General features: G+C 30.1%; 2 protein-coding genes across 3 annotated transcripts in view; one reads left to right on the top strand and one right to left on the bottom strand.

Moving 5' to 3' along the window:
- The window catches only part of LOC105222157 (homer protein homolog 2), a 30,312-nt gene continuing 5,948 nt past the window's right edge, over window positions 1–24,364 (top strand). Inside the window, exon 1 of the mRNA XM_049446852.1 lies at window positions 1–145. The gene's annotated coding sequence lies outside the window, so the exon portion shown is untranslated. The remainder of the gene's footprint in view (window positions 146–24,364) is intronic.
- LOC105222158 (liprin-alpha-1) lies at window positions 16,535–23,990 on the bottom strand. Of its 2 annotated transcripts, none has more exons than XM_011199364.4 (17): window positions 23,801–23,990; window positions 22,732–23,008; window positions 22,572–22,673; window positions 22,257–22,496; window positions 22,120–22,191; window positions 21,936–22,022; window positions 21,710–21,877; window positions 21,517–21,636; window positions 21,305–21,445; window positions 20,139–21,074; window positions 19,786–19,997; window positions 19,314–19,718; window positions 19,050–19,252; window positions 18,885–18,992; window positions 17,106–17,425; window positions 16,930–17,046; window positions 16,535–16,840 (listed from the first exon to the last, which is right to left on the bottom strand). In XM_011199364.4, the coding sequence occupies exons 2-17, from the start codon at window positions 22,978–22,980 to the stop codon at window positions 16,751–16,753; spliced, it is 3,570 nt and encodes a 1,189-aa protein (XP_011197666.1). In that variant the 5' UTR covers window positions 22,981–23,008; window positions 23,801–23,990; the 3' UTR covers window positions 16,535–16,750. The 2 variants fall into 2 exon arrangements, with proteins under 2 accessions (XP_011197666.1, XP_011197667.1); XM_011199365.4 differs by having other exon boundaries at window positions 21,317–21,445.

The raw sequence follows: 24,364 nt of genomic DNA, 5'->3' as shown, positions 1-24,364 counted from the left end.
TGTTTACTTTAAATTCAATTGTATTTTGTGTTCTAGAAAGTTTAAATTGATTGTTCATTTTAAGAGAGGAAACCTTTCTTAAATGTGAATATGATAAAGAAGATAAAAAATCTGAATGCCAAGTTTTTCAAAATATTCCAAAACCGTGAGTAAATTAATGGGATAAGCTATATTTTTTATTTCGTATTATTCATCATCACAAAATTCAAATTTTATGCTGAATGCTTATTATCATTCATTGTCATTAATTTTCTGAGGATTATCTATTTCAAATATTGACAGCGGCTACGTTCAGATGGTTCATCCGTTGAGTCCAATTTGCGATGACTCGTTCGAGCATTTCGACTGGTAACTGGCGAATGACAAGCGTGATATTTTGCTCTAAGGCCTGCATCGAAGAGGGATTGTTCCCAAAGACTTAAGGCTTCACATATCACCACAGAAAAAAATCAAAGGGTGTGATATCACACAATCTTGGTGACCACTCGACTGGCCCAAAACGTGAAACTATCTGCTCACCGAAGTGTTCTCTCTATAAATTCATTGAATGATGCGAAGTGTTAGAAATGGCACCGTCTTGTTGAAACCGCTGAGATTACGAGCTTCAATTTCAGGCATCTAATAGGCGGTTATCATGGCGCGATAATGGTCTCCCTTGACGGTTACGTTCTCACCGGTATCACTTTTGAAGAAATATGAACCGAAGACTACACCCGCCCACAGATCATATCAAATCGTTGTTTTTTCTAGATGAAATGGCATCACTTGAGTCTCGTCAGATTGCTCTTAGTTTCAAATGCGAAAATGTTGCTTGTTTACATACCCATTGAGTCAGAAATAATTCTCATCGCTGAACAAAATTTGGCTTGAAATCGTCGATCACCTTGGAACTTTTCAAGAGCCCATAAAGCGAGGCGCTGTTTCTCGGTAAGGTCGAGAGGCCTCAGTTCTTACAGAAGCTGCATTTCGTATAATTTAAATTTAAAATCTCGACGGAAAATGCGCCAAGTCGTTTTATATGTCAGTCCGAGTTGCTGCGAACGGCGGCGAATCGAGTCTCCACGGTTTTCGTGTACACTCCAGCTACGGCTGCAATATTTTCTTCACTGCTTGCTGGACGTGTTCTATTTTGTCGTAATAAAGTTGCACGATTTGTTAACGTTGTTCAGACGCAAAACAATACTGAAAGCGACTTACGCATGATCTTTCAAAAAAAAAAGGTTATTGAAAAAAGTACCTCTTCATGGATCGCTCGCTATAAGGCAATTGTTACGTGAATTAATTCCTTATACGAGTACTGTTATCCTGTAATTCTGGGTTCAAGTCTCATTTGGACAAAAATCTGAAAATCTAGGAAAGTTTCGCTTTACAAATTATAAAAAAGTAAAGAAAACCGAAGCTAGAATACCCTTCATAACTAAAAAAGTTTCCATTCAAAAATATGATTTTGTATGGTAGCTATACATATCTTACAGTAGTAGTAGTTTGGTACTTCTTAAGATTAATAAATGAGGAATGCACCGCGACCTTAGGTCTATTGTGACTCAAACTGGTACTCCTTGGGAAAAAACTACGTGTGCGAAATTTCAGATCGGTATCTGAAAAACTAAGGGACTAGTTCGCGTACCTATAGACTGACGATAAAAGCTAAAACGACTCAGTTCGCCACTCCTAATATTTATTATATATTATACTCTATAGGGTCTCCGATGTTTCCTTCTGGGTGTTACATCATGGCTAAGTTAATTTACCTTTTTCGGAGGGCCATCCGGAGGTGTCCTAAATACTGAAGTTGCGAACTGTCGATAAATGTTCTTAGAAAGCTTTTAGGGCTGAATTGAATCGATAATCACACAATAGTGTATGAGCTTTGCTTCAGAACAAGATCGCTGTGACCATGCAAGGTTCGACATTTTGTTTGATACTCATATTAAATCGGGAGCAGTCTCAGCAACTTTTTCTTGAGAGCAAGCATGGAAATTAAAGTTGCTCGTAATTGACTTTCCGTGCACCAACAAGAGCTTTGCCTTATACAAGTTGTCTCAGAACTGCCATGTTGGGGATGCCAAGTAGATATTTCGGCATCCGCCGGTTGGTGAGCTAGTCACTAGGCTAAATTAATAAGAATTCCAAAGATCTAATTTTTGTTTTAGTTGTAGCTGCAGAAAATATCTTTGAAGTAATTTGAGGGAATGATGCCGAGTTGACACTCTTCTGAAAGGAGCTTACCATATACAATATATCTACCAACCCCTATATTGAGCGCTTTTTTATTAAATATACAACTTTAAAATAACTATTTTTTAAATTATATATAATGAAATAAGTCATTTATCGTCATATATTATATAGTACACATATTTAACCATTCAACCATATTAAATCTTTATACTCTGATTTATTGCATGGAAAGTACGTATGTGTATGTAATTAGTGGCTCTTTCACTGACATCATTCTCAAGCTTCACTTTGAATACGAACATTTAAAAAGAATTTTATTTATTTCACATGATCACATACACACATCTAAGTTCATGCATATTTAATAAAAGTTCCATTCGGTATTGATCACGAGCAGTCAATCACGTTTGCCGTGAATCTTTCGCTATTAGTCGGTTGGATCATACCGTGGTTACTGTCTATTTTAAATCATACTCGTATGATGATTCATGACAATTAAATAGTGCTATATGGTTACGAATAGGTTTCATTGGAACTGGTTCGACCACAATAAAATCAGAGGGTTCTAGACCTTTATTTTAAGGAATACCTTTGAAAGTTTTGAAAGCTATTAACGCCCGCGCGTCTATTAAAAGAAAGAAGTAGCATGATCATTTACTTACCACCAAGGTGGTGCTAAAATTACTTAGACTCAGTATCCCATGGAACAATCGTATAGTTCATTCTCGTTCGATCCAAATTTCATTCGAATCGTACTTTTATACGACACAACAGCTTATTGTATTAATGTATCGCTTTTTACGACGAATGACTTTATCTCCGACTATTGTGAAGAAGATCCATCTGCCTTAGAAATAGCTTGATTTAAATGCAGATAACAGCACTTGGAGTTCTTCAGAAGAGCCTTCTTGTGTTCAAAAGTTACCGACCAGAACTATATTCGATTTTATTTCAGTGAATTGCTGTTTCTGTTCTGACTAGGTCGAAGTAAATATGCTTTGAATCGGTTTTAACCTCAGTTTTTCGTTGTCTGAATAGTGCTCTATATGTTTTTGATTTTCTGTTCAGTGATCCGAAGATCTAAGTTCGCTTAAATTATAATTATTAAATTGGTACATGGGAATAGTACTACTTTTATTGGCCAGAAGAAAATATTTCTAGTATCAGAGTCGTTTATTATACCGACGTGTTTGAAAAATGTTAGAGCAGACAACATTTAAGAAGAACCAAAATGACTAAAGGACTCGATTCTTGGCAAAAACGCGCTTAAAAAACTCAGATTGCTCTAAAGGTAACCTTGGTATTGAAACGTGAAATGAATAGAACAGCGTTTTAGGGCTTTCAGATAATTTTTCTTACTCCAAAGAGGCATAACTTTGACCATTTATTTTGAACCTACATATGCAAAGCAATCGAAATTATTTTTTTCAGTCTTTATTAAACATTGTCGTCCAATCTGTAAAATGTTGTTTCGAGAAAAACGCATTTAAAGTTTTACGCGCTGAAGCTAACTGACCCAAAGGTTTCGACACTACAGCGGAATTTTTTTTCCTTTTTCACTATTCTACCAATTGTATATTTTTTCGGTGCTTGTAGTATACGTTAAGCCAAATAAAGAAACGATTTTTTGCAATTTCTTGACTGGTCCAAGTTATTTTTCGAAAGCATTGAAGACATACAGCACCTAATTACGCGCTTCCAACAAAAAACCTATATACCACGAAGTTTAAAAAGCCTAGAAGGAAACGGGGGATACCCCACAAACTTACGGGCGTTCCAAGTAGAGGTAATTTTTTTAATAGCCGTTTTTGACAGATCAAGCATGAGTCGTGTCAAGCTGTCATTTTAATTTTCTTCAGTATTATTTGGCATTTCATCGTGGAAAAATTTACGTACTGCGACTTGAGCGTACTATTCGAAACACCATCGCCCATCTTGAGACCCAGCATTCATTATTGGATAATATTCCAGCGAATAGTGAAGAAAATATAGCAACCGTAGATTGTACACGAAGACCGTGGAGAGTCGATTCCGTCGTCGCCGTTCGTAGCAACTCGACTGACGTATGGAACGACTTGGCGCATTTTATGTCGATAGCTTAAATTGAAATTGTGCAAAATACGGTTTGTGCAAGAACTGAAGCCACTCGACCTTCGCAAGCGATATCGGTGCGCTCTATGAGCTTTTGAAAACTTTCAAGAAGGTCCGACGTTTTCGAGACAAATTTAGTTCAATGATGAGGCCTAGTTCTGGATCCATGAGAATGTAAAAAAAAACCACATTTCGGATGAAGAGCAACCTAAAGAGATTCAAGGGATGCTATTTTATCCAGAAAAACAACGGTTTGTTGTGGTTTGTGGGCCGGTGGAATCATCGGTCCGTATTTCTTCAAAAATGATACCGGTGAGAACAGATAATTTCACGTTTTGAGACGGTTAAATGGGCACCATTAGACTTTTTCCTGTAGGGATATGAAAGTCTAATGCTATGCGGACTTCCATTCTTATACTTCTTCCATTCAGGTCTTGGAGAAAAAGTTAACGCGTCTTAAGTCGAAATGGTCGAACGAGTCATCGAAAATTCAACTCAACGGATGGACAATCTGAGATCTAGCCGCGTCAAAAATTGAAAGAGATAATTCTCTAAAAATGAATGTCAAAGAATGTTCTTTGAAATTATAATAAACAATCCCCATTCAATTTGAAGTTTCTGTGTTTTTTCGTTCAAAAAGTTGGGAGCCTCGGTCAAAATTAACATTTTATCTACATTTATAGTTTTATCCACAACAAATAAAAATTCGCAATTATTTTTTTGGTTTATTATTGTTATCATCATTATTATTTTGCATTGTATTTCGAATAGAGTGGCTATTACTACTTAAGAAATGCTCTTAAGTACAAAGGTTAATTAATTATGTTTTTTTTTGTTTTGTTTACAATATATAATATATTTGTATAATCCTAAACTGTTTATATTTATTTTAATTTTATATTTAATATATTTATATATATATATATATATTTATTAGGTATTTATATTAATATATACATTGTTATTACTGGTAAATCATTGCTGAATAAATACAACAGAAGCGCACAGTGAAAAATACTATTTCTATGACATCATTTTTATCTGTTAATTATTTTAATGTTATTGTTTGTTGGTTTTGTTTTTGTGTTTTGTATTTTTTTATTTTTGTTTTTTGTTGATTTCGTTTTTTTTATTTTGTTAATTTCTTTTAATTCTCTATTGCATAATACGCTTTATATGTAATAAATGTTTGTTAAGTTTATTATTGTTTGTTTTGTATTTTTTTGTTGTTAGCAAAAAAGTTTTCAACATATGCCTTCTGCTTTTGCAACATGCCTTTGCGGCAACTTATTATAAATAAAATATATAATTTGGTGTCACATAATACGAAGTACGTCAATAAGCGAATTCAAAACAAATACAATTCTATGCATAACATTGCACATTAGTGGGGGGCGGGGTGTGGTTGGCGTAACTATGCCGCTCGCTATTTACTAACACACATATGCATACCACTTTTGCGTGTGTTGTTGCATTTTTTTCTATTTTTTTATTTTTTGCTTTATTTTTCTACACTGTGAATACCCCTGCTGACATATTATTGTATTTCTTTCAACGAGTTTAGTTAAAGTTACTATACAAAATGTTGTTTGTGTAGTGAAAACTTAACAGCTTTTAAAATATATGTGTATGTGTTTGTAATATTATAGGCAAAGAGAGGGAAAGAAGAAATAAACGGCAGCATATTAAAAATACGTATGTTCCCATGAATTTTTAAATCATTTACATATAAATATAGTTTGTTATAAACAATAGATATGTGTACGTGTGTGTGAATGTGTATGTATGCGTGATTTATGATTGAACTTTCCGCAAGAGTTGCATTTCACATCAACAAACGCTCGTTTGTTTTCGTAAATTTGAAATCGCAATAAATATATATAATTTATAATATATATGTATTTATATTTTATATACTAAATAAACTGACTTTTTATATGAACACCTATGTTAGAACATTTTTGCAAGGCAAAAGTGCTGTATACGCTGCTAAACAACTAAGGTTGTACATTGGAATTAATTAAACAACATTATGACTGACTTTAATTGCTATGTGCATATGTATGTATGTATCTAGGTGATTACGCACTTGTAAATTAAAAATAAATAATACATAATTGAGAAAAACATTAAAAAAAAATTATAAAGAAAATTTAAACGTTATAAAGATAGAAAATAATTAAAAAAAATTTAAAAAAAATTAATAATTGAAAAATTAAATAAAAAAAAATTAAAAAAAAAATTAATATATAAAATATTAAATAAAAAAATAAAAATATAAAAAATTGAATAAAAAGATTTTTTTAAGTATAAAAAAAAATATCAAAGGTTCATTTTTTGTGAAGAAGGCAATTTTTCTTTTTGGGTTATGGGGATATATCCACTTGATAAATAAAAAAAAAAAACATTTAAAAAATTTTAAAGGTTAAAAAAATAAATAAAAAACAATAACAAAAATTAAAAAAATATAAAAAAATTTACAAAATTAAAAAAAAATATTTAAAAAATTAAAAAAAAAAAATTATTTATAAAATAAAAAAAAAATATTTAAAAAATTAAAAAAAAATATAATTATTGTTTTGGCTTATGGGGTTACATATATCCACTTGATAAACAAAAAAAAACATTTAAAAAATTTTAAAGGTTAAAAAAATAAATAAAAAACAATAACAACAATTAAAAAAATATAAAAAAATATAAAAAAATTTACAAAATTAAAAAAATATAAAAAAATTACAAAATTAAAAAAAAAAAATAAGAAAAATATATTTTTTGTGAAAAAATATCATTCTTGTTTTGGCTTAAGGGGTTATATCCACTTGATAATTAAAAAATGGATTTTTTGTATTTTATATAGATTTGTATGTCGAAAGTAAATATATTTGAAAGGTATAAGCACATTTGTAACAATTTCAACAAATCATAATTTATGGCATTACATATTTTATTAATATAACATTTTAAATAACTTTTGATTTCCACTTTTTTGGTCAATTAAATTATAAAAATCTAACCTCAACTGGAAATACTAACGGAAAGGAATATACAAAAATGTTTCGCTTCTGCTGCATTGCTATTTCAATGAACACATGTACATACATACATATATACATACATACATATGTACACATACATGTGCATTTGTCTGGTAATGATCGAAACCAATTTTTGAGACTAACTTTGATTTTTTAGGCCACTCTGAAGTGTAAATTTACGAAAAATATAAATACATTATTTTTTTCGAAAAAATCCATTTCTTAGATTTTATTTTTTTATAAAATTTTTCAAAAAAAAAATTCAAATTCTTTTCATAAAAAAAATTTATAAAAATAAAATCTTAAAAATGGATTTATTTTAATAAAATTAAAAAAAAAAAAATTATTAAATTGTGCAGATCTAAATAATTTTTATTAATTTTGAAAATTAAAATGACATCAAAAAATTACAAAAAACGCACTTTTTCTGACTTGCAAGTGGATATAACGCCTTAAACTGGCTGAAGAAACTAATGGTGACAAAATGTGTTGTGTTTGTGTATGTTTGATACCAGCTGTTTCAAAAACATATTAAACTTTGTTTAATTTCCAATACATGCTTAAATCGGTATGTGTTTAGTTGCTTATATGTAACTCGAATATTTAGCGAAGCCATAAAATATGCATACATACATAAGCAAGTACCAATAATCGTTAAATACATACATAGCATAATTAATAATTGTATGTACATATGTAATAATTAGTTTAGAAGCATATGCTTTGCTTTTTTAAATGGAAATGGCAATAAAGTGGTAATTTGTAGAAAGTGGTGAGGAAAAACGTTTCCTGTCATAATATATAAAAGTAAAAATTCCTAAAAAAATGTCTTAAAACAAAATAACAACCAATTTTTTTATACATATAAATTTCTAAGGCTTATAATGGCATAGACCGTTTGCAAAAACACCCTTACGTCTAAATAGTGCAAGATGCTGGGCATTATTATTTATTTTTTAGTTATAAGCAAGCACTTGTTAATAAGGTTTTAGGTTTAAACAAAATTAATTTATATAGATAAAAATATTATTAAGCAAGCTTTTGTTACAAAAAAAGATTAAACGAAAAATAAAGAATCGACATATACAAAAAATATTTTTTTTACCATAAGAGCATAAAGTTGGTTTATAAACCGGATGTAAACAAATTGAATTAAACTTTTATTTTGTTAATAAAATCTAAAATTACATTTTTAAACAAGAACACATGTATATTTGTATATATATTTTTTCAATTATTTAATTAATAACCTTTGCTTGCAAAAAAAAAATTTTTACAAACATACATATGTATGTATACTGGAGTGCTTAAAAAAATTTTTTGATTTTTTTTTCAAATTTTACCCCCTCAAATGTTAGTGATTGATAAAACAAAAATCCTCCCTCAAACCAGGCGCTGTAGCTTAACTCTAAGGGGTTTTTTGGGTTCTCATACATTTAACATAGGAATTTTCGTTTTTTCATTCAAACTAAAATTTCACCAATTAATTTTCGTTTCTCAAAAATAACCATCACATATTCAGAAAGTTTGTTTTTCAAACTTTAATATACATAGATACATACATTAATCGCTTATTTGTTGTTTTCATGATTTTTTAACAATTTTCTTGAATTTTTTTGTTTTTGTATTTATTTTTTTTATTTTTAGTGGTATAAAGAAGCTTCTCAAAACACAGTTTCTAACCGAAAAATAAAATTTAATATATAAGATAATACTATTAAAAATTAATAAATTTTTTAACACTAATTTTTAAAAAATTACAAAACAAAATATTGAATTTTTACAAAACTAAAATTACAAAAAAAAAATAATTTTTACATTACAATTTTTTATTTTTACGAAAAAAAAATAGTTTTTACAAAAAAAAAATTTTACAAAAAAAAGTATTTTTTGAATTGAAAACAATACAAAATTAAAATTTTACAAAAAAAAACATTTTTTACCCCAAAAAATTAATGTTTACAAAAACAAAACTATTTTATTTATTTAAAATTTTTTAAAAATATTTTTAGAGTAAAATATTTTTCGAAAGCTGAACTAAATATAATAGAAGAAAATATAAATAAAAATTATTAAATTTTTTAATACTAATTTTGAAAATTACAGAAAAATATTATTGATTTGCATTGATTTTTTTTTTTAATTTTAATTAATTTTTTTTCTAAGTTTTTAAAACTAAATGAAAACGCCTGCAAGTTTTTTTTGTTTAATTTTTAACATTAATTATTGGATTTTAGCATTAATTTAATTATATAAATTTTTTTTTTTATTTTTACTGGCATAAAAGATTTTTCATAACATATTTTTCAATCGAAAGTGTTAAATTAAAAAGAAAAAAATAAATGACAACGCCGGCAAATTGCTTAAATTTTTTTAATTGCAATGTATTTTTTTTCTAAGTTTTTAAAACTAAATAAAAACGCCTGCAAGTAGTTTTTTCAATTTTTAGTATTAATTTTTGGATTTTATCATTAATTATAAAAATATTAATAAACATTAATTAACTAAATTAATAAAAAATATTTTTTCTAATGTTTTCAGAGGCATAAAATACAAAATTTAATTTTTTTTATAAGATAATTTTTAACTGAAAGGGTTAAATAAAAAAATAAACGACACCGCCGGCAAATTATTTAAATTTTAATTTATTTCTTTAAGTTTTCAAAACTATTTTTTTTTTTATTTTTTTATTATTTTTGTTATTTAATTTTTCTTGTTAATACTTTTATTGCCATAAACCTTTTTTCAAAACACATTTTGATCAAAAAAATAATCAAGCCAAGCTAACACAATATTTGAAACAAAGCTCTTTTTTTTCAAAGTCATATATTAACCATATACATTTTCACCCGCAAAGTAAAGGAATTTAATTTCTAATAAAAAAATTTACTTTTCTGCCCTTTCTTCAATACAATCAAATAGCTCACTTTAATCATAAAAAGTAATAGTTTCATTATTTTTGATTTGGAATAAATGTTAAATTTAATAAAAAAGGGTGTTTGCGCTAGTCATATGCCATGTCTATATATTTGTTTTTATAAATATTTTATTATTAATATTTTAAATAAACTATTTATAGTAATTGTATTAACATTTGTATACTATTGCCTATTGAAAAAATATTGAATACTTTGAAATTTTGAAACTGTTGGCGAAAATTGCTTAAACATTAGCTAATATTTGCAGCAATGCTGACACACAGATATAAATATGTATATATGTATACGCTTTGTTTGTGCCACGTTTGCCTTAGACCCTTGACTTTTGTTTTATAACTGTATGTATTTATGTATAAATATGAAAATGTTATGCTGTATAAAATTGTTCATATAATACATACTGCAAAATTTTCAATGTTTTAGCATATATATTTGTAATTTTGCGATTCGCATGCATCGTACATGCAATATTTTAACGGTTCACATTTTTCCTATTTTTGTTTTTGTTTTAGCTTTTTTTTTCGTTTTCAATTCGTATTATAAAGGGAATACATTAAACGAATGGATATATTTTTAAATTAATCATAGTTAAGTAGTGCCTTTAAAGCTTTTTAATTTCAATAGTTTTTGTTTTTGTTTTTGTTTATCTTTGCTTTCTGCCACATTATAAATTTGAATTAAATTTGGTTTTGTTTCGACATTTTTTTTCCCTCGTGCTGCTTTTCCAACGCAATTTTTGCACGGTAATACTCTTTTTCAGTTGGTCAATGGTTACATTTATGAATGCGTTACTTTTCATATGCATGCATACATACATACATACATGCAAATACATATGTAAATATACATACACACATACATGTATGTGTAGTGTTATAATTTGCCATTTGCTGAATTTAATTATGTATGTACTGTATGTTTATATCATTTAGAAATGTTTGTATATACTTGTATATGTATAGTATGTATTGTATGCGTCCTCGTACATGGCCTAAAACATGTTGCATATATGCATGTATGTATTTATTCATGAAGTTTAAAGTAATTTTTCTAATAATTTTTTGCTATTGTACAATAATATTTGCATGTGTAAATGTGTATGTACTTCAGTTTTGACAAAGTACATCTAGTCCTATGCGAATACAATCCAACAACAATCCTTTCCTACATCTGTATGTATGTATGTGTAGGCCGCAAGTTAGGAAGTCAAGTGAATTAGATGCATATATGAATTCAATATGATTTGGCATAAAAAAAACTATTTAAAGAAATTTGGTTATTGATCTTGAATCAAGACGAACATTAACAAATGTGCCGTTTCGTGTGGATATGCATGCAAAAATTATAAAGAAAGAAAGAAATAAAAAAAATTAAAAAAACAAAAATTAGAATAAAACAAAATATAAATAAAATTAAAAAAAAAAATAGAATTAAAAAACAAAAAAAATTAAAAAAAATATAAAAAAATAAAATAAAAATTAAAAACGAAAATAAAAATTAAAAATAAAATTTAAAAAAAAATATATACATACATATATGCCAAAAATAATAAAACAAAAAAAATTAAAAAATAAAAACACAAATTAAAAACAAAAATAAAAATTAAAAAAAAAATAAAAAAAAATAAAAATTAAAAAATAAAAATTAAAAAAAAAAATTAAATAAAAATTAAAAATAAAAGAAAATAAAAAAAACATAAAAAATACATAAAAAACAATTTAAAAAACTAAAAATAATAAAAATTGAAAAATAAAATTTAAAGAAAGATAATAACACTGAAATTTGTGGAAAAATTAATAAAAAAAAATAAAGAACTAGACTCTGCAACTTCTAGCGACAGTATAATAATAAATGAAGTAATAAATATTTAAAAATAAGAATAAAATAATAGTATTTTAAAAACAATGTTTATGTAATAATAACATAATTAAAAAATTTAAAATTTATTTTTATTTTTTCTTTAAATTTTTTTTTTAATTTTTAATTAATAAATACATATATTAGATTAGAGAAGAAAAAATTAAAAAATATATGTAGGTCCGAAAAAAATAATAAATTTATAATTTTCTGAAGGAAAACACAGACGAAAATAAAAATTAGATAGTATACATTAAAAAAATAAAAAATAAACTAATAATTATCTTAGAATAAATAAAAGGAAAATAAAATACAATGTATTAGTAAACATTATTATTTATTTTTGTTGTAAAACTATAAAAAAAATATTTTAAATAAATAAGTTAACAAATTGCGAACTTTTATTATTGCATAAAAAATTTCATAAATAAAGTACAGACAAATAAAAAATATTAAATAATAAATTATAAAAAAAGAATTATAAATAAAAAAAAATAAATTATAAAAAAAATAAATAATACATTAAAAAATTAAAAAATATATATATTAAAATAATTAAAAAATATATTACAAAAATTTAATAACATTAAAAATAATATTGAGAATAACAAATAAATAATATTCAAAAACTAAAGGCTAGTATACATAAAAAGTATTTTAACATAAAATAAATATTTGAGAAAACAAATAAAAACTAATTGAAAAATTTGCAAATTAAATGGGTAATATAATTTTTAAATTGTTATTTTTTATTTACAACAAATTCTGAAATGAAATTGAATATGATATGTAATAGGAGACAGTAAATTATATAATAAAATAAAATGAAATAATTAAAAATGTATAAGAAAGTTAATTATTATCATTAATAATTATTAAGATTATTGTTAACAATTAGAAATAAAAATTAACTAGAAAAAATTAGTAAATAAAATATAGAAAAAAATTAGAAAAATTAAGAGCCAATTATTAAAAAATTAACTAGAAAAAAGTAATAAATAAAATATAGAAAACAAATTAGAAAAATGAAGAGTAAAAAAAAGAAAAATAAAAATTAACATTAAAAAAATATATATACAAAAAATAGAAAATTTAAAAGTTATAATAATGAGAAATTAAAAAAAAATTTAATTAAAACAATAAAAATTATAAAAAAGACGAATAAATATCATAAATGAAAAGCTTAATTAAATATAAATAAAAGTAATCAAAAAAGAAAAATAATAAAACAACAGAAAAATAAAGATTAAAAAAGAGACAAAAAAATAAAGAGTAAAAATGAGAAAAAAAAGATTAAAAAAAGAAAAAAATAAAATAAAGTTTAAAAAAGAAAAAAATTAAAATAAAAATTTAGAAGTAATTTAAAAAAAAAATTCCTGAAAAAACAACCTAAAAAGTAAACTTAAAAACCACACTTACTAACTAAAATTTTTTTAAATAAAAGTGAAAATATATTTAGTAATATAAAACTGTTAGGATTAATTTTCTAAGCTTTAAAGGGTGCTGAAAAAATTAAAATAATTAAAAACCCAAGGAACAAGCTACAAAAAATATAAAAATCAAAAATATATGCAATTGTTACGTTATTGTATATGCATGTAATACAGATTTTATTATTATTTTATATTACATAATGTTATGATTATTATTAATATGTTTTATGTTGTAAAAAGTTAATAAGTACACATACAATGAAACGACACATATTGTCAAGAATATAATATGCAATTGCGGTTTATTGTTTCATTTAAGCTTATTAGAATAGAGGAACTCTTGCATGGAACACACTGTTTGTATTTTGATGCATCGTTTGTGGGGACAAAATGAATTGTGAATTGTACTTAATTGTTTTTGTAGCAGAGCGGGATTTCATAATTGTTCTATTTGGTATGCGACATTTGTTCGTGTACATGCAAGTATTTGCAAATATATGTATAGATATACATGTATGTATATTTAGTTTACATGTGTTGCAACAGTTATGCTAATTTATTAGCAACTTTGGAAGCAGTTAATGATAATACATAGCATGCCGCGGTTTTGTAGCTTTTTGTAGGCGATTTTATTTTTCTCTTTTCACGATTGTGCAAGTTTGGTCACTGAGCTGAGTAAAGGCTGGAGTATGATGCCTTCATGTGTACGTGTGTGTGTGTGTATGATAATTTTTTGTTTTGGTGTTTTTTGTTTGTTTATTCTGAATTTCACTTTATCTTATAAAACTGCAAAATACTGTTCACTTGTTTTTTTTGTTTTGGTACTAACTGCTATATGGATAATATAGAATTAGTTAATAGTCGTAATCTTAATTTCAACACGCAGCCGTCCATGAATATTATTGTAGTGTGTATGAGCGTATAAGGAATTAAGTGTAAATATGATTTAACTATATGCTTCCGGCCTTCAAACACACAATTTATTTGCGGATAAATAACATTTTTATTGTTAGAACACACATGCTTGTTTTAAGAAATAAAAATGCAATGGTCTTATGAAAGTAGAAACGCTTGTGGTGAGCACAGGGTGTAACAAAATAAATACTTTAAGGAAAATAAGGAATTATTTTGCATATTATATTAGCTTTAGGTCTAATATTAAACAAATTTGTATTCAAAAAAATATTATTTATTCCTAGAAAATATTTTTATTTAAATTGTATCCAATTTTTATCAAAAAAAATTATATAGGATAAACAAATTTTTATCTAAAAATAATATTTTTATAGCAAAAACATTAAAAAATAATAAATTGGGCAAAAAGTTTTTTAAATAAATAATTGGATACAAAAATTTTTGGAAAAAAAATAAATTTTGATACAACAATAAAAAAAATAAATAAATTTGGGTACAAATTTTGCACATTTTTTTATACAAATATTTTTCAAATAATTTTTATCCAAAAAAAAATGTTTGAAAAAAATAAATTTGGATACAAATTTTGTACATTTTTTTTTAAATATTTTTCAAATAATTTTTGTCCAAAAAAAATTATATTTTTATCTAAAAAATGTTTAGCAAAAAAAAATATTTAAAAAATATTTATAAAAAAAATATTTTTGTATAGGAAAAAATATTTGTATAGCATAAACTTAAAAAAAATTAATTTGGACCAAAATTTTTAAAATAGAAATTTGTTGGAAAAAAAAATGGAAATTTTTTTATAATAATATTTTTCAATTACATTTATATCTAAAAAAAAAATATTTTTATAACATAAACTTAAAAAAAATTAATTTCGACCAAAATTTTTAAAATAAAAATTGAATAGTAAAATTTTTTGGAAAAAAAAAAATAAATTTGGACACAAAATTTGGAAATTTTTTTTATACAAATTTTTTTCAAATAATTTTTGTCCAAAAAAATTGTATCCAAAAATATATTTTTATAGTTTTTAAGAAAAAAATATTTGTAAACATTTTTTGAAAAAAAAAAAAAATTTGGATAAAAGTTTTTTCAAAAAACAATTGGCTAAATTTTTTTTTAATTGGATACAATTCTTTGAATACAAATCTTTTGAACACTTTATTTTTCAATTATATTTACATATATCTAAAAAAATATTTTTATAGCATAAACTTAAAAATTTTTTGAAAAAAAAAATAATAAATTTGGAAACAAAATAGGGAAATTTTTTTTATACAATTTTTTTTTTCAAATAAGTTTTGTCCAAAAAAATTTTATATAGAATGAAAAAAATTGTATTCAAAAATATATTTTTATAGTTGTTAAGAAAAAAAAATTTTGCAAAAACAATTGGCTAAAAATTTTTTGAAAAAAATTGGATACAATTATTTGAATACAAATCTTTTGAACACTTTGTTTTATAAAAATATTTTTCATATAATTTACATTTTTCAAATAACTTTTGTCAAAAAATAAATTTATCGATAACAAAATCACTATTTTTATACACAAAAAAAAAATATTTTTAACAAAAATGTTTACATGCATGTACTTTATGTATGTATGCATACATATGCATTCACAGTTACGCAACTAATAATTACTAATTATAATTAGCCATTTTGGTCGCAACATTTCAAGCTTGTGACAGCGCTTGTTCGTCTTGAGCGCAAAATATCTTTTTTCAATTTTTGCTTTAACCGAGTTATAAGTTGTGCCTTTTGAAATTTTTTTTTTTTAGATTTGTTTCTATGTTTAAATATGAATTTCGTACGAATACTTATTATAAGTATTTTGTTTGTAATGTAATGTTTAGATTTAAGAGTTAGTTGTGTTAGCCTTGCTCACTTAAATGAAGTATTAATACCAAATTTATTATATTTAGCATACAAACGACGAAGCGCATGCGCGTGTTGCTCCATAGTTATAACTGCAACACATGACTTTGTCAACTAATTTATGCTGTTATAGGTCGGTGAATGTGTACGAATTGCGGTACTTCTTGTTTTTATTTTTTGCATTATTATTTATCTCCAGCGTTTAGCGGCGTATATGCATGTATGTATGCGTATTCATACACGCATTTCTTTTTTGTTTTGTTTGTTTTTTTTTTGGTTGGCCCAAACGTTTCGGGCAACTAGCGACTGTTGTGTTTCTATTGCATGCTGCTTCCTATTGCTGCTGTGTTTACTGTTGCATTTTTACTATTTTATTCCTCAGCCATGTCGGCCGCAAAACCGTAGCTGGATCAAGAATTACTATGCTGTTCATTTTCTGGCCTTCGATCTGTGGCGATTTGCAGCAAATTATTAAATTCTTGATCTAAAGTATGACGCGCCTGGTTTATGAATAAAAAATATAAAAAATTGTAAAGAAATATTAATAAAGTTTTGCTATACTTGTATAAAATGAACAGCGTGCGCTTACTTGTGCATTTTGCGTTGGTATTTGTAGTGCCAATGCCATTGCGTTCGAGTCGAAACTCTCGTCTAAAGCGATTAGCGCGCCATGCACGCCTGATTCTAGTAAATTATTTGCATATTCCTGCAAAGCATACAATAAAATTAAAAATATATATAATAAAGTAACAAATTGACACTTACTTTCAAACCAATACTGCACACCCAACGTATGACGCGATCATTGCTCCATACCAGCACATCGCATAAACCGTTTTCGGACATTTTACGCCGATGCTCGAGCTCACTGCGATCATAGTTGAGCCGTTTCAAACAGGAAATTCCATATTGCAGACTAGTACGATGGAAACTATCCACCATTTTGAGTTGACCGCGCAAATCCTTTTTCGTTAGATGATCCAGCATGCGCGCATCCACCAGACACTCCATAAATGTAGTGCGATATTGCGGGAGGCCCAGACCGAGCAGCCAATAGTTGCCGATCCACTCGTGATTCATATCACCTAATTGGGAAAACGTAAAAAATGTGAATTTTATATTAATGTAAAATAAGAAAAAAACAAAAAACGTTAACTTCGGTTGCACCATAGCTATTATACCCTTTACAGATGCATTTCTTATTGCAAAAATAGTGTAAAAACAACTTCATATAAATTTCGGTACGTTGTTGTTATTGTAGCGGGTACGTTTTCCCCGATGGTAAGGATTAGATAAGTTGTCTCGACGTCCCAGAATACGTGCTGTAGGCCCAGGATTTGCGCCGTTTCGACGGGGTTGGATCAAAGGAAGAGGGGTTTTAGATGTGTGGGGTTAGCAGGGCATGCAAAGAGGAGGCTAGTTTCATCCAGGGACTCATTGCACGCTGAGCGTATGTTTGATTTGTCAGGGTCTATTCTGGAAAAGTAGGAGTTTAACCTGTTACAGTATCCAGAACGAAGCTGCGTAGGGTCAATCTCCTTTCTCGCGGCATCTTGAGATCTTCGTCTGCAACGGGTGGTGGTTTGACTCCAAGTACGCCATTCACTGAGAGGGAGTCAGTGAAGGTGTTCATTGTTCCACTCTAAATGGCGGTCAGTGCTTGTCGGAAGTTAGTTGCGTCCGAAGTCTGATGTCGTGGACGTAGTTGAGGAATGACCTCTTGATGCTCCTTGAAGACTATTCCGCTCCAAGTAGGTGACTGCAGGGATGATTTCTGCAAAAGCACCCTAGCAGGGACTGCTTGGAGAGGAGTTAATCCTTAAATAGGAGCTTATGGCCTCACTATGCAAGTGTTCGATAGGAGACAGCAAGTAGCAATCTGTCGTAGTCCTGAGTGCAGTAGTCTGACAAGTTTGGAGCTTCTTCGTCTGCGTTTTACTGTATCCAGGCTACTATATTGAAGCGGCGTTGTTAAAGACCGGCCGGCCGATTGCCTTGTAAGTAGCTAACAACGTTTCTCTGTCCTTTCCCCATGCTGCCGGCTCACGACTTGAACATTTTGTTCCGGCTCTGTACTTTGGCGATAATCCCGGTTGGACCCCACCCTGCGAAACCCCTTGTTTAATTATTCTATGTTTTGAATTTTTTCCTCGAAATAATACGGATGATTGACGACCGTTCAGGTAGTTCATGGTCCACATCTCCATTCCTGGAGGGAGCGTAGTGTTTTCAATGTCCTGCAGTAGCGTCGTGTGAATGACTGTGTCAACGGCTTTTGACAAGTCCAACGCTACGAGGCATGACTAAATCGACTCGGTCGGGTCTACGTAACCGGAACTAACCCGGATTTTTTATACAGTTAAGGAGAGTCAACTGGGCAGAATTTGGCTGCTACAACAACAATAACAATCACGTCACATTGATCATTTATATATACATTTTAAAAAGGTCTTCGTTCTCTTTCAATGTTACAAACTTCGGAGCAAGCTTAATATACCCTCTTCAGGATATAAAAATAATGATTTAAAAGTCAAAATTACTAACCAAAAGCCAACGTTGTACGTGACGTTTGAGGCGCTGATGGCGAAGTCAATGAAACCATTTCCTGTATGGCAAGGCGTAATTTAAGTCTATGCAGCGGATTGCTTATGCCTGCAAAAACAATGTAAAATTAATGGATTAAAAGATTCAAATAAACACGCTACTTACCAATCTCGCGCTGTATCTCCGTGTCACTCAACGCGCTCATAATGGCACCCGACTTCACATTTGCTCTGCAGGCCGCCACATACCAGGCGGGCATGCCAACCCAGAGCTCCAACCAAGCTACAATAGTTGGTCCGTTCCATAACGCAAACGGTGTGCCGGCTTTCATCGCCTCACCGAGCAAATCATTTCTGTAGTCATGATCCCTGCAAGAAATTTGAATTAATCAAACCGTTATGCAAAACAATTAACAACGCATATGCTTACTTCTTCTGGCGCCCATAATCAACCGAGGATATTTTCGAACCGGGCATGCTGCTCATACGCGGCACCATACCACCAGTTACGCTCATAACATCATAATTGGACTCGCCCTCACTCAGACCGATTGACAAATTGCCAATCGACATCATGCTGGTCGAACCGTCGGGTAGCGTATCTTTAACGCCTTTCACTTTGTCTTTCTTGCTGAAGAATCGGCCTAAACTCGATTTGATACCCTTTTTCTTTTGCACCGCCGATGCGACATCACGGCCTACGGTGGTGGTGGGTGTTTGCAGCATTGTCATTGAGCCCATTGTATTGTAGTGGCGACTAAGCGATTCCTGACTGCCATAGCGCGAACTCAATGGCGACAGACCATAGTTACTAAGTTGCGGCAAAGCGACATGACTGCAATGTACATGAAGAATAAATAATTTATATGAAAAACACAATTGAGTACGGTGTCTGGACTTACCTTGTATGGTCGACACCTTGATTTGGTGAGATGCCAACCGAACGCCGCCGCAACTCTTCTTGGCTATGGGCCAAGGCCTGCGCAACACGTTCAAGTCGCATTGATCTGGCGGTTAGCGGCGATGCGGCGCCACCCGAACTTGAATCGCCTGTCGTAGACATGCCGTGGATGTCATCGCGCGACATATCACTCGACAAAACGGGCAAATTTAACTGTTGGAAAAAAGTTTTTTTTTTTTTTTAATTTTTTTAAATTAAAATTTTTTTTTTTAATTTTTTTAAATTAAAATTTTTTTTTTTGAATTGTTTTAATTAAAATTTTTTTTTTAATTTTTCGTTAACATGATTGCTTACCGTGTGATACTTCTGTAGGAAATCTCTGTTGGGGCTGTTTGGTGTACTGCGCCCACTCATCGGTGGACTCTGACGGTCCATCGAGCGACCGCGCGCCAACAAGTTGACATGCTCCAAACTGCCCACACGCGATTCCAACTCTTCGGCACGTGCTTCGGTTGACTGCTTCTCCTCCTGTATTAAACGAATCTCATTGTTGATGGCGTCCAGTTGCTCTTGCAACATCATAGCCAACGTTTGTGCATCCGCATGTCCCGACGGCGACATTATGTCGGAGGCAGCATACATGGCTGCCGCCGCGGCGGCCTCACTATCCTCACATTCAGCAGCGGCTGCTGCGGCTACAGCTGCAGACATTTCGTACGCTTGCTGAGCATGCGCCTGCTGTAGATTCTCCCACTCTTGCTCGGCCATAGAGCGCGCAATATTCGCCTCCTCTTGCATGCGCGACTTGCTGCGACGCAACGAATGCGTATCGAAACTGGCGTGCGAAGTGCTGCGCGAAAAGGCACCACCATCTACAGCGCTGCTGGGCGATAGGCTGCGTGTAAGCGCCTCCGTTTGTTGTATATTGTAGGCGATCTCCTGCTGCAGCAATTGCCGTTTGAAATTTTCGATTTCCAGGCGCGTTTTAGACAATTCCTTCATGATTTCACCCTTTTGGTGGTGTAATTCCTCAGCCATTTTGCGCGCCTTCTCCAATTCCTGCGAGAGCGTGTTCTTCTCGTCAAGCGCATGCATGCGTTCCTTCAAATGCACTTGCAAACGCTCATTTGATTCGGAAAGCAATTTGTCCACGGTGGACGACAACCTTAAATTGTGCTCTTCGTTCATTTTCAATCGTTGGTTCAGTCTTAAAACCTCTGCATTTTTCTCTTCCAAATTTGCCTCTAGACGCTGTATGCGATCTTCTGCTGAACCATGGCGTTCTTGTGCCTATAAATCGGGGGTAAAAAGGTATGTGGAAACGCGAATTAATTGTAATTGACAAGCTTTAAGGAATGCAGCTAGAAGACAATACGGAAAATTGGGACAGAAATTCAAAAAGTTGGAATACTACATACCGAACGAAATAAAATCAAGCGTATCACAAACATACAAACGCCGCTACATACGTACTACACATCACATCACATCACATTTGTAAGAAATTCAATCGCGCATACCTTATTTCCTACCTTTGTCAAAGCTTCCATGCGTGCTTTAAGCTGTTCTTCCATATCAGGCTGTAATTTGGCCTGCTGCGCCAACTTTTGTTCAGATAATTCCAACTTCTCTTCGATTGCGCAAATCTTCTCCTCGTGTAACTATAATTAGATTGAAGTGTTTTTTTTTTTTGGATATTGTTTGAACTGGTAACTACTATGTAATTCCTTACCTTAATTTGTGCTTCTTTATGGCGCAATTCTTGTTCTAGTTTCTCGTTCAAGTCATGCAATGATGTCGATTCACGTTGAGCATTTAAATAACGTTTCTCCAATGTGGCGATACGTTCCTCCTGCGGGTATATAAAAAATTCAAATATTTTTTTTTTAGGTTATGTTTAACTGAAGTACTAAATTTGCACCAACCTGATCCTCCTTTTGTGCAACATTTTCTCTCAAATCTCTTTGTAGTTTAGAACATTGTTCTTGCGACTTGCACAACTCCTTCTGAGTTCTACTTAAATTCTCCTCAATTTCGGATATTTTACTGTTCAAATCTGATACGCGCCGCTGCCATTGCGATAGCTCTGCCGTCTATGAAATATGAAAAATGTTATAATCAAAGCATTTTGTGCTTTATGAAAGAGCTTACTTGTTTCTCGATTATAGTTTGCAGCTCATGCGTTTTCGCAGCATAATCGTTCGCTTCATTTGATTCACCGTTAAGGCCACCGCCGACCTAATGCATTATGATTAAAAAAAAATATAAATGTTATATTTATATTGAATATATATGAATGTTATAAAATTGTAGGAATTTAAGCGAGAAAAATTACCTTTTCATTCACACCATTTTCATTGCTAGCTTCACGGTTGGCTTGTATTGCACCAGTTTTGTATTGTTGAAGCTAAATAAAAACAAAAACAATAATATAAATATAAAAATGTATTATGCAATAAAAGAGTTACGTACCTCTTCTTTGGTTGCATTTAATTCCTCTTCGAGTGAATTATTCTTTTCGATTGATAAACGCAGGCGTTCACGTACTTTTTCATCTAAAGCTTTATGATGTTCGAATAGACTCTTTAATGCTTTTAAAACTTCCACCTCACTGGAGACGCCACTCTGCGCTGCAGCCTGACGTTTTACAACCGTCATTCGCAAGGAACGTTCATGGCGTGCGACTAAGCATTCCAAATGCTCCAAAAGTAACTGATATCGATAGAAATTAAATATAAAAATTTAATACGAAATAAAAATAATATAAGAATTATTAATAGCATATACCCGAGTATTGTTGCGTTCAGCTTTAAGTTCGCCAATTTCCTCATCACGCTCCAATAATGTTTCTCGCGCCTGCGTCAGCTCTTTAGTTAAAGTGGCGAATTCCTATAATTAATTTTATAATTTAAGTTTTAATTCAATACAACGAAAGTTTTAATTTTACTTGAGGTAAGTTGGCATTTATCTGCCGCTGTAAACTATCGCGCTCCTTTTCCACATCGTGTAATTTAACTTCCGTTTCACTGAGTCGCTCTTGAGCTTCACGCAAGCTGTCCATAAGCTTGTCACGTTCGTCCAACATGGACACCATAAGTTGCTCAAAGTTGGCATCTTCGCCACTGAATTGTGAGGATCTCTGGGAGATACTGTCCTCCGAAATTGTTGGCATTACGTCGCACATCATATTCCACATTTTAATTTCTCACTCACACGCACGAAAGCTGTAGATAATGACAATTTGATCGTAAATTATTAGCTACATATGCAAGGATTTTAAAACTACTTTTATCGAGGTCAATAAACTATGATAAATAGTTTTTTCATATAACAACAACTAACACTCATAACTTTGGTATTATGTTGATGTCATTATAAGTGACCAGCAATTTTGACATATCAAGATTAGTACTTGAGTAAATTCCGCACTAAACTAGTGCATATTAATATAAAAATAAAAAATATTTTATTTTTCTTTTACAACGACCGCTGTTTATTTTTACTTGCAGCATATCTTGATGTAGCAAGTCTTCGTTGCAAAGACTCTCTCCAATTAGCATACATTGGTCAAACATTATGGTTGGCACTACGCCCATTTCACTTTTCACATTTGGATGTCTTGATATTTCGTTGTCGCCGCGAACCAACACATTTTTCACATATTTAACACACAAGAAAAAATCTCGGCTCCTGCCATCCATCGATACAATAATCAACACCATTACCCTACCGACATTCCCTATTGGAAGTTCTGCTGTCACAGATAACAAGCATGAGCATCCCTTAATCGCCTACATACATGGGCGTTGTAAAGCCTGTTCTGATTTTTCGTTAAAACTTGTAGTTATTGATATTCTCAGCACTTTATTTATAATAAAATGAAATTGTATTAACTAAAATACTTTCTTGACTTGTTAATAGCAGTAATACTGTCCAAGCCCTAAAATTCCTATCACAGCGGCCTGAAGTCATATGTGTAGGTAGTGATGGTTGCTACAGCTTATGCTTCAACTTGCCCAATCTGTACGTTTCCCTCGCTGCATGGAACCTTTTGTGCTTATACCAAGCAGCGTTTGCACGTTTTTCACAATTTTCCAATTACTTTTTTGTAAGGATTATTGTTAGAATTAACTTAAAAATTGTATAAGAACCACTGTCGCTATCTCTTCTGTGCCGTTGCGAAAAATTGACAAATGGGTACACATCGACAGTGTTTCAGAATCGATGAAGTGCAGTGTTGCTCCGAAATGTATTGTAGTTGTCAAATGAAAATATTGAGATAAAATTTAAGTGAAAACGTGAATTATATTACCTGCATAATATTTTTCTTAGTTATCATTTTGTCATAAGAATTTTCGGTTATTAATTTTTTATTGCTTACAAGCTATATACCGTCTAACATTGTTTTGTTTACAAAGTTCGAGTTTCTCCGAAACACTGTTCACGGCGCACAATTGATAACTCTAACATTCCAATTAGAAGGTGATAATCAATGTCAGCTCCAACTATCTATTGGAAAACTGTTATCGATAACATTTGCACAGGTGTATTTTTGAAATCGTTAAACTACTTTGAAGCAA

This window comes from Bactrocera dorsalis, chromosome 1 (assembly GCF_023373825.1).
Source record: "Bactrocera dorsalis isolate Fly_Bdor chromosome 1, ASM2337382v1, whole genome shotgun sequence".
Taxonomy (NCBI): domain Eukaryota; kingdom Metazoa; phylum Arthropoda; class Insecta; order Diptera; family Tephritidae; genus Bactrocera; species Bactrocera dorsalis.
The sequence above is the reverse complement of the archived record's forward strand: the minus strand, read 5'-3'. Positions and strand labels throughout refer to the sequence as shown.

Coding starts and splice junctions, on each gene's coding strand:
- LOC105222158 (XM_011199364.4), bottom strand. CDS start 22,980: ATGTGGAATATGATGTGCGACGTAATGCCAACAATTTCGGAGGACAGT. Junction 21,446..21,516: donor ATAAAGAAGCACAAATTAAG/GTAAGGAATTAC, acceptor ATCTAATTATAG/TTACACGAGGAGAAGATTTG. Junction 19,253..19,313: donor GATTATGGGCGCCAGAAGAA/GTAAGCATATGC, acceptor AATTTCTTGCAG/GGATCATGACTACAGAAATG.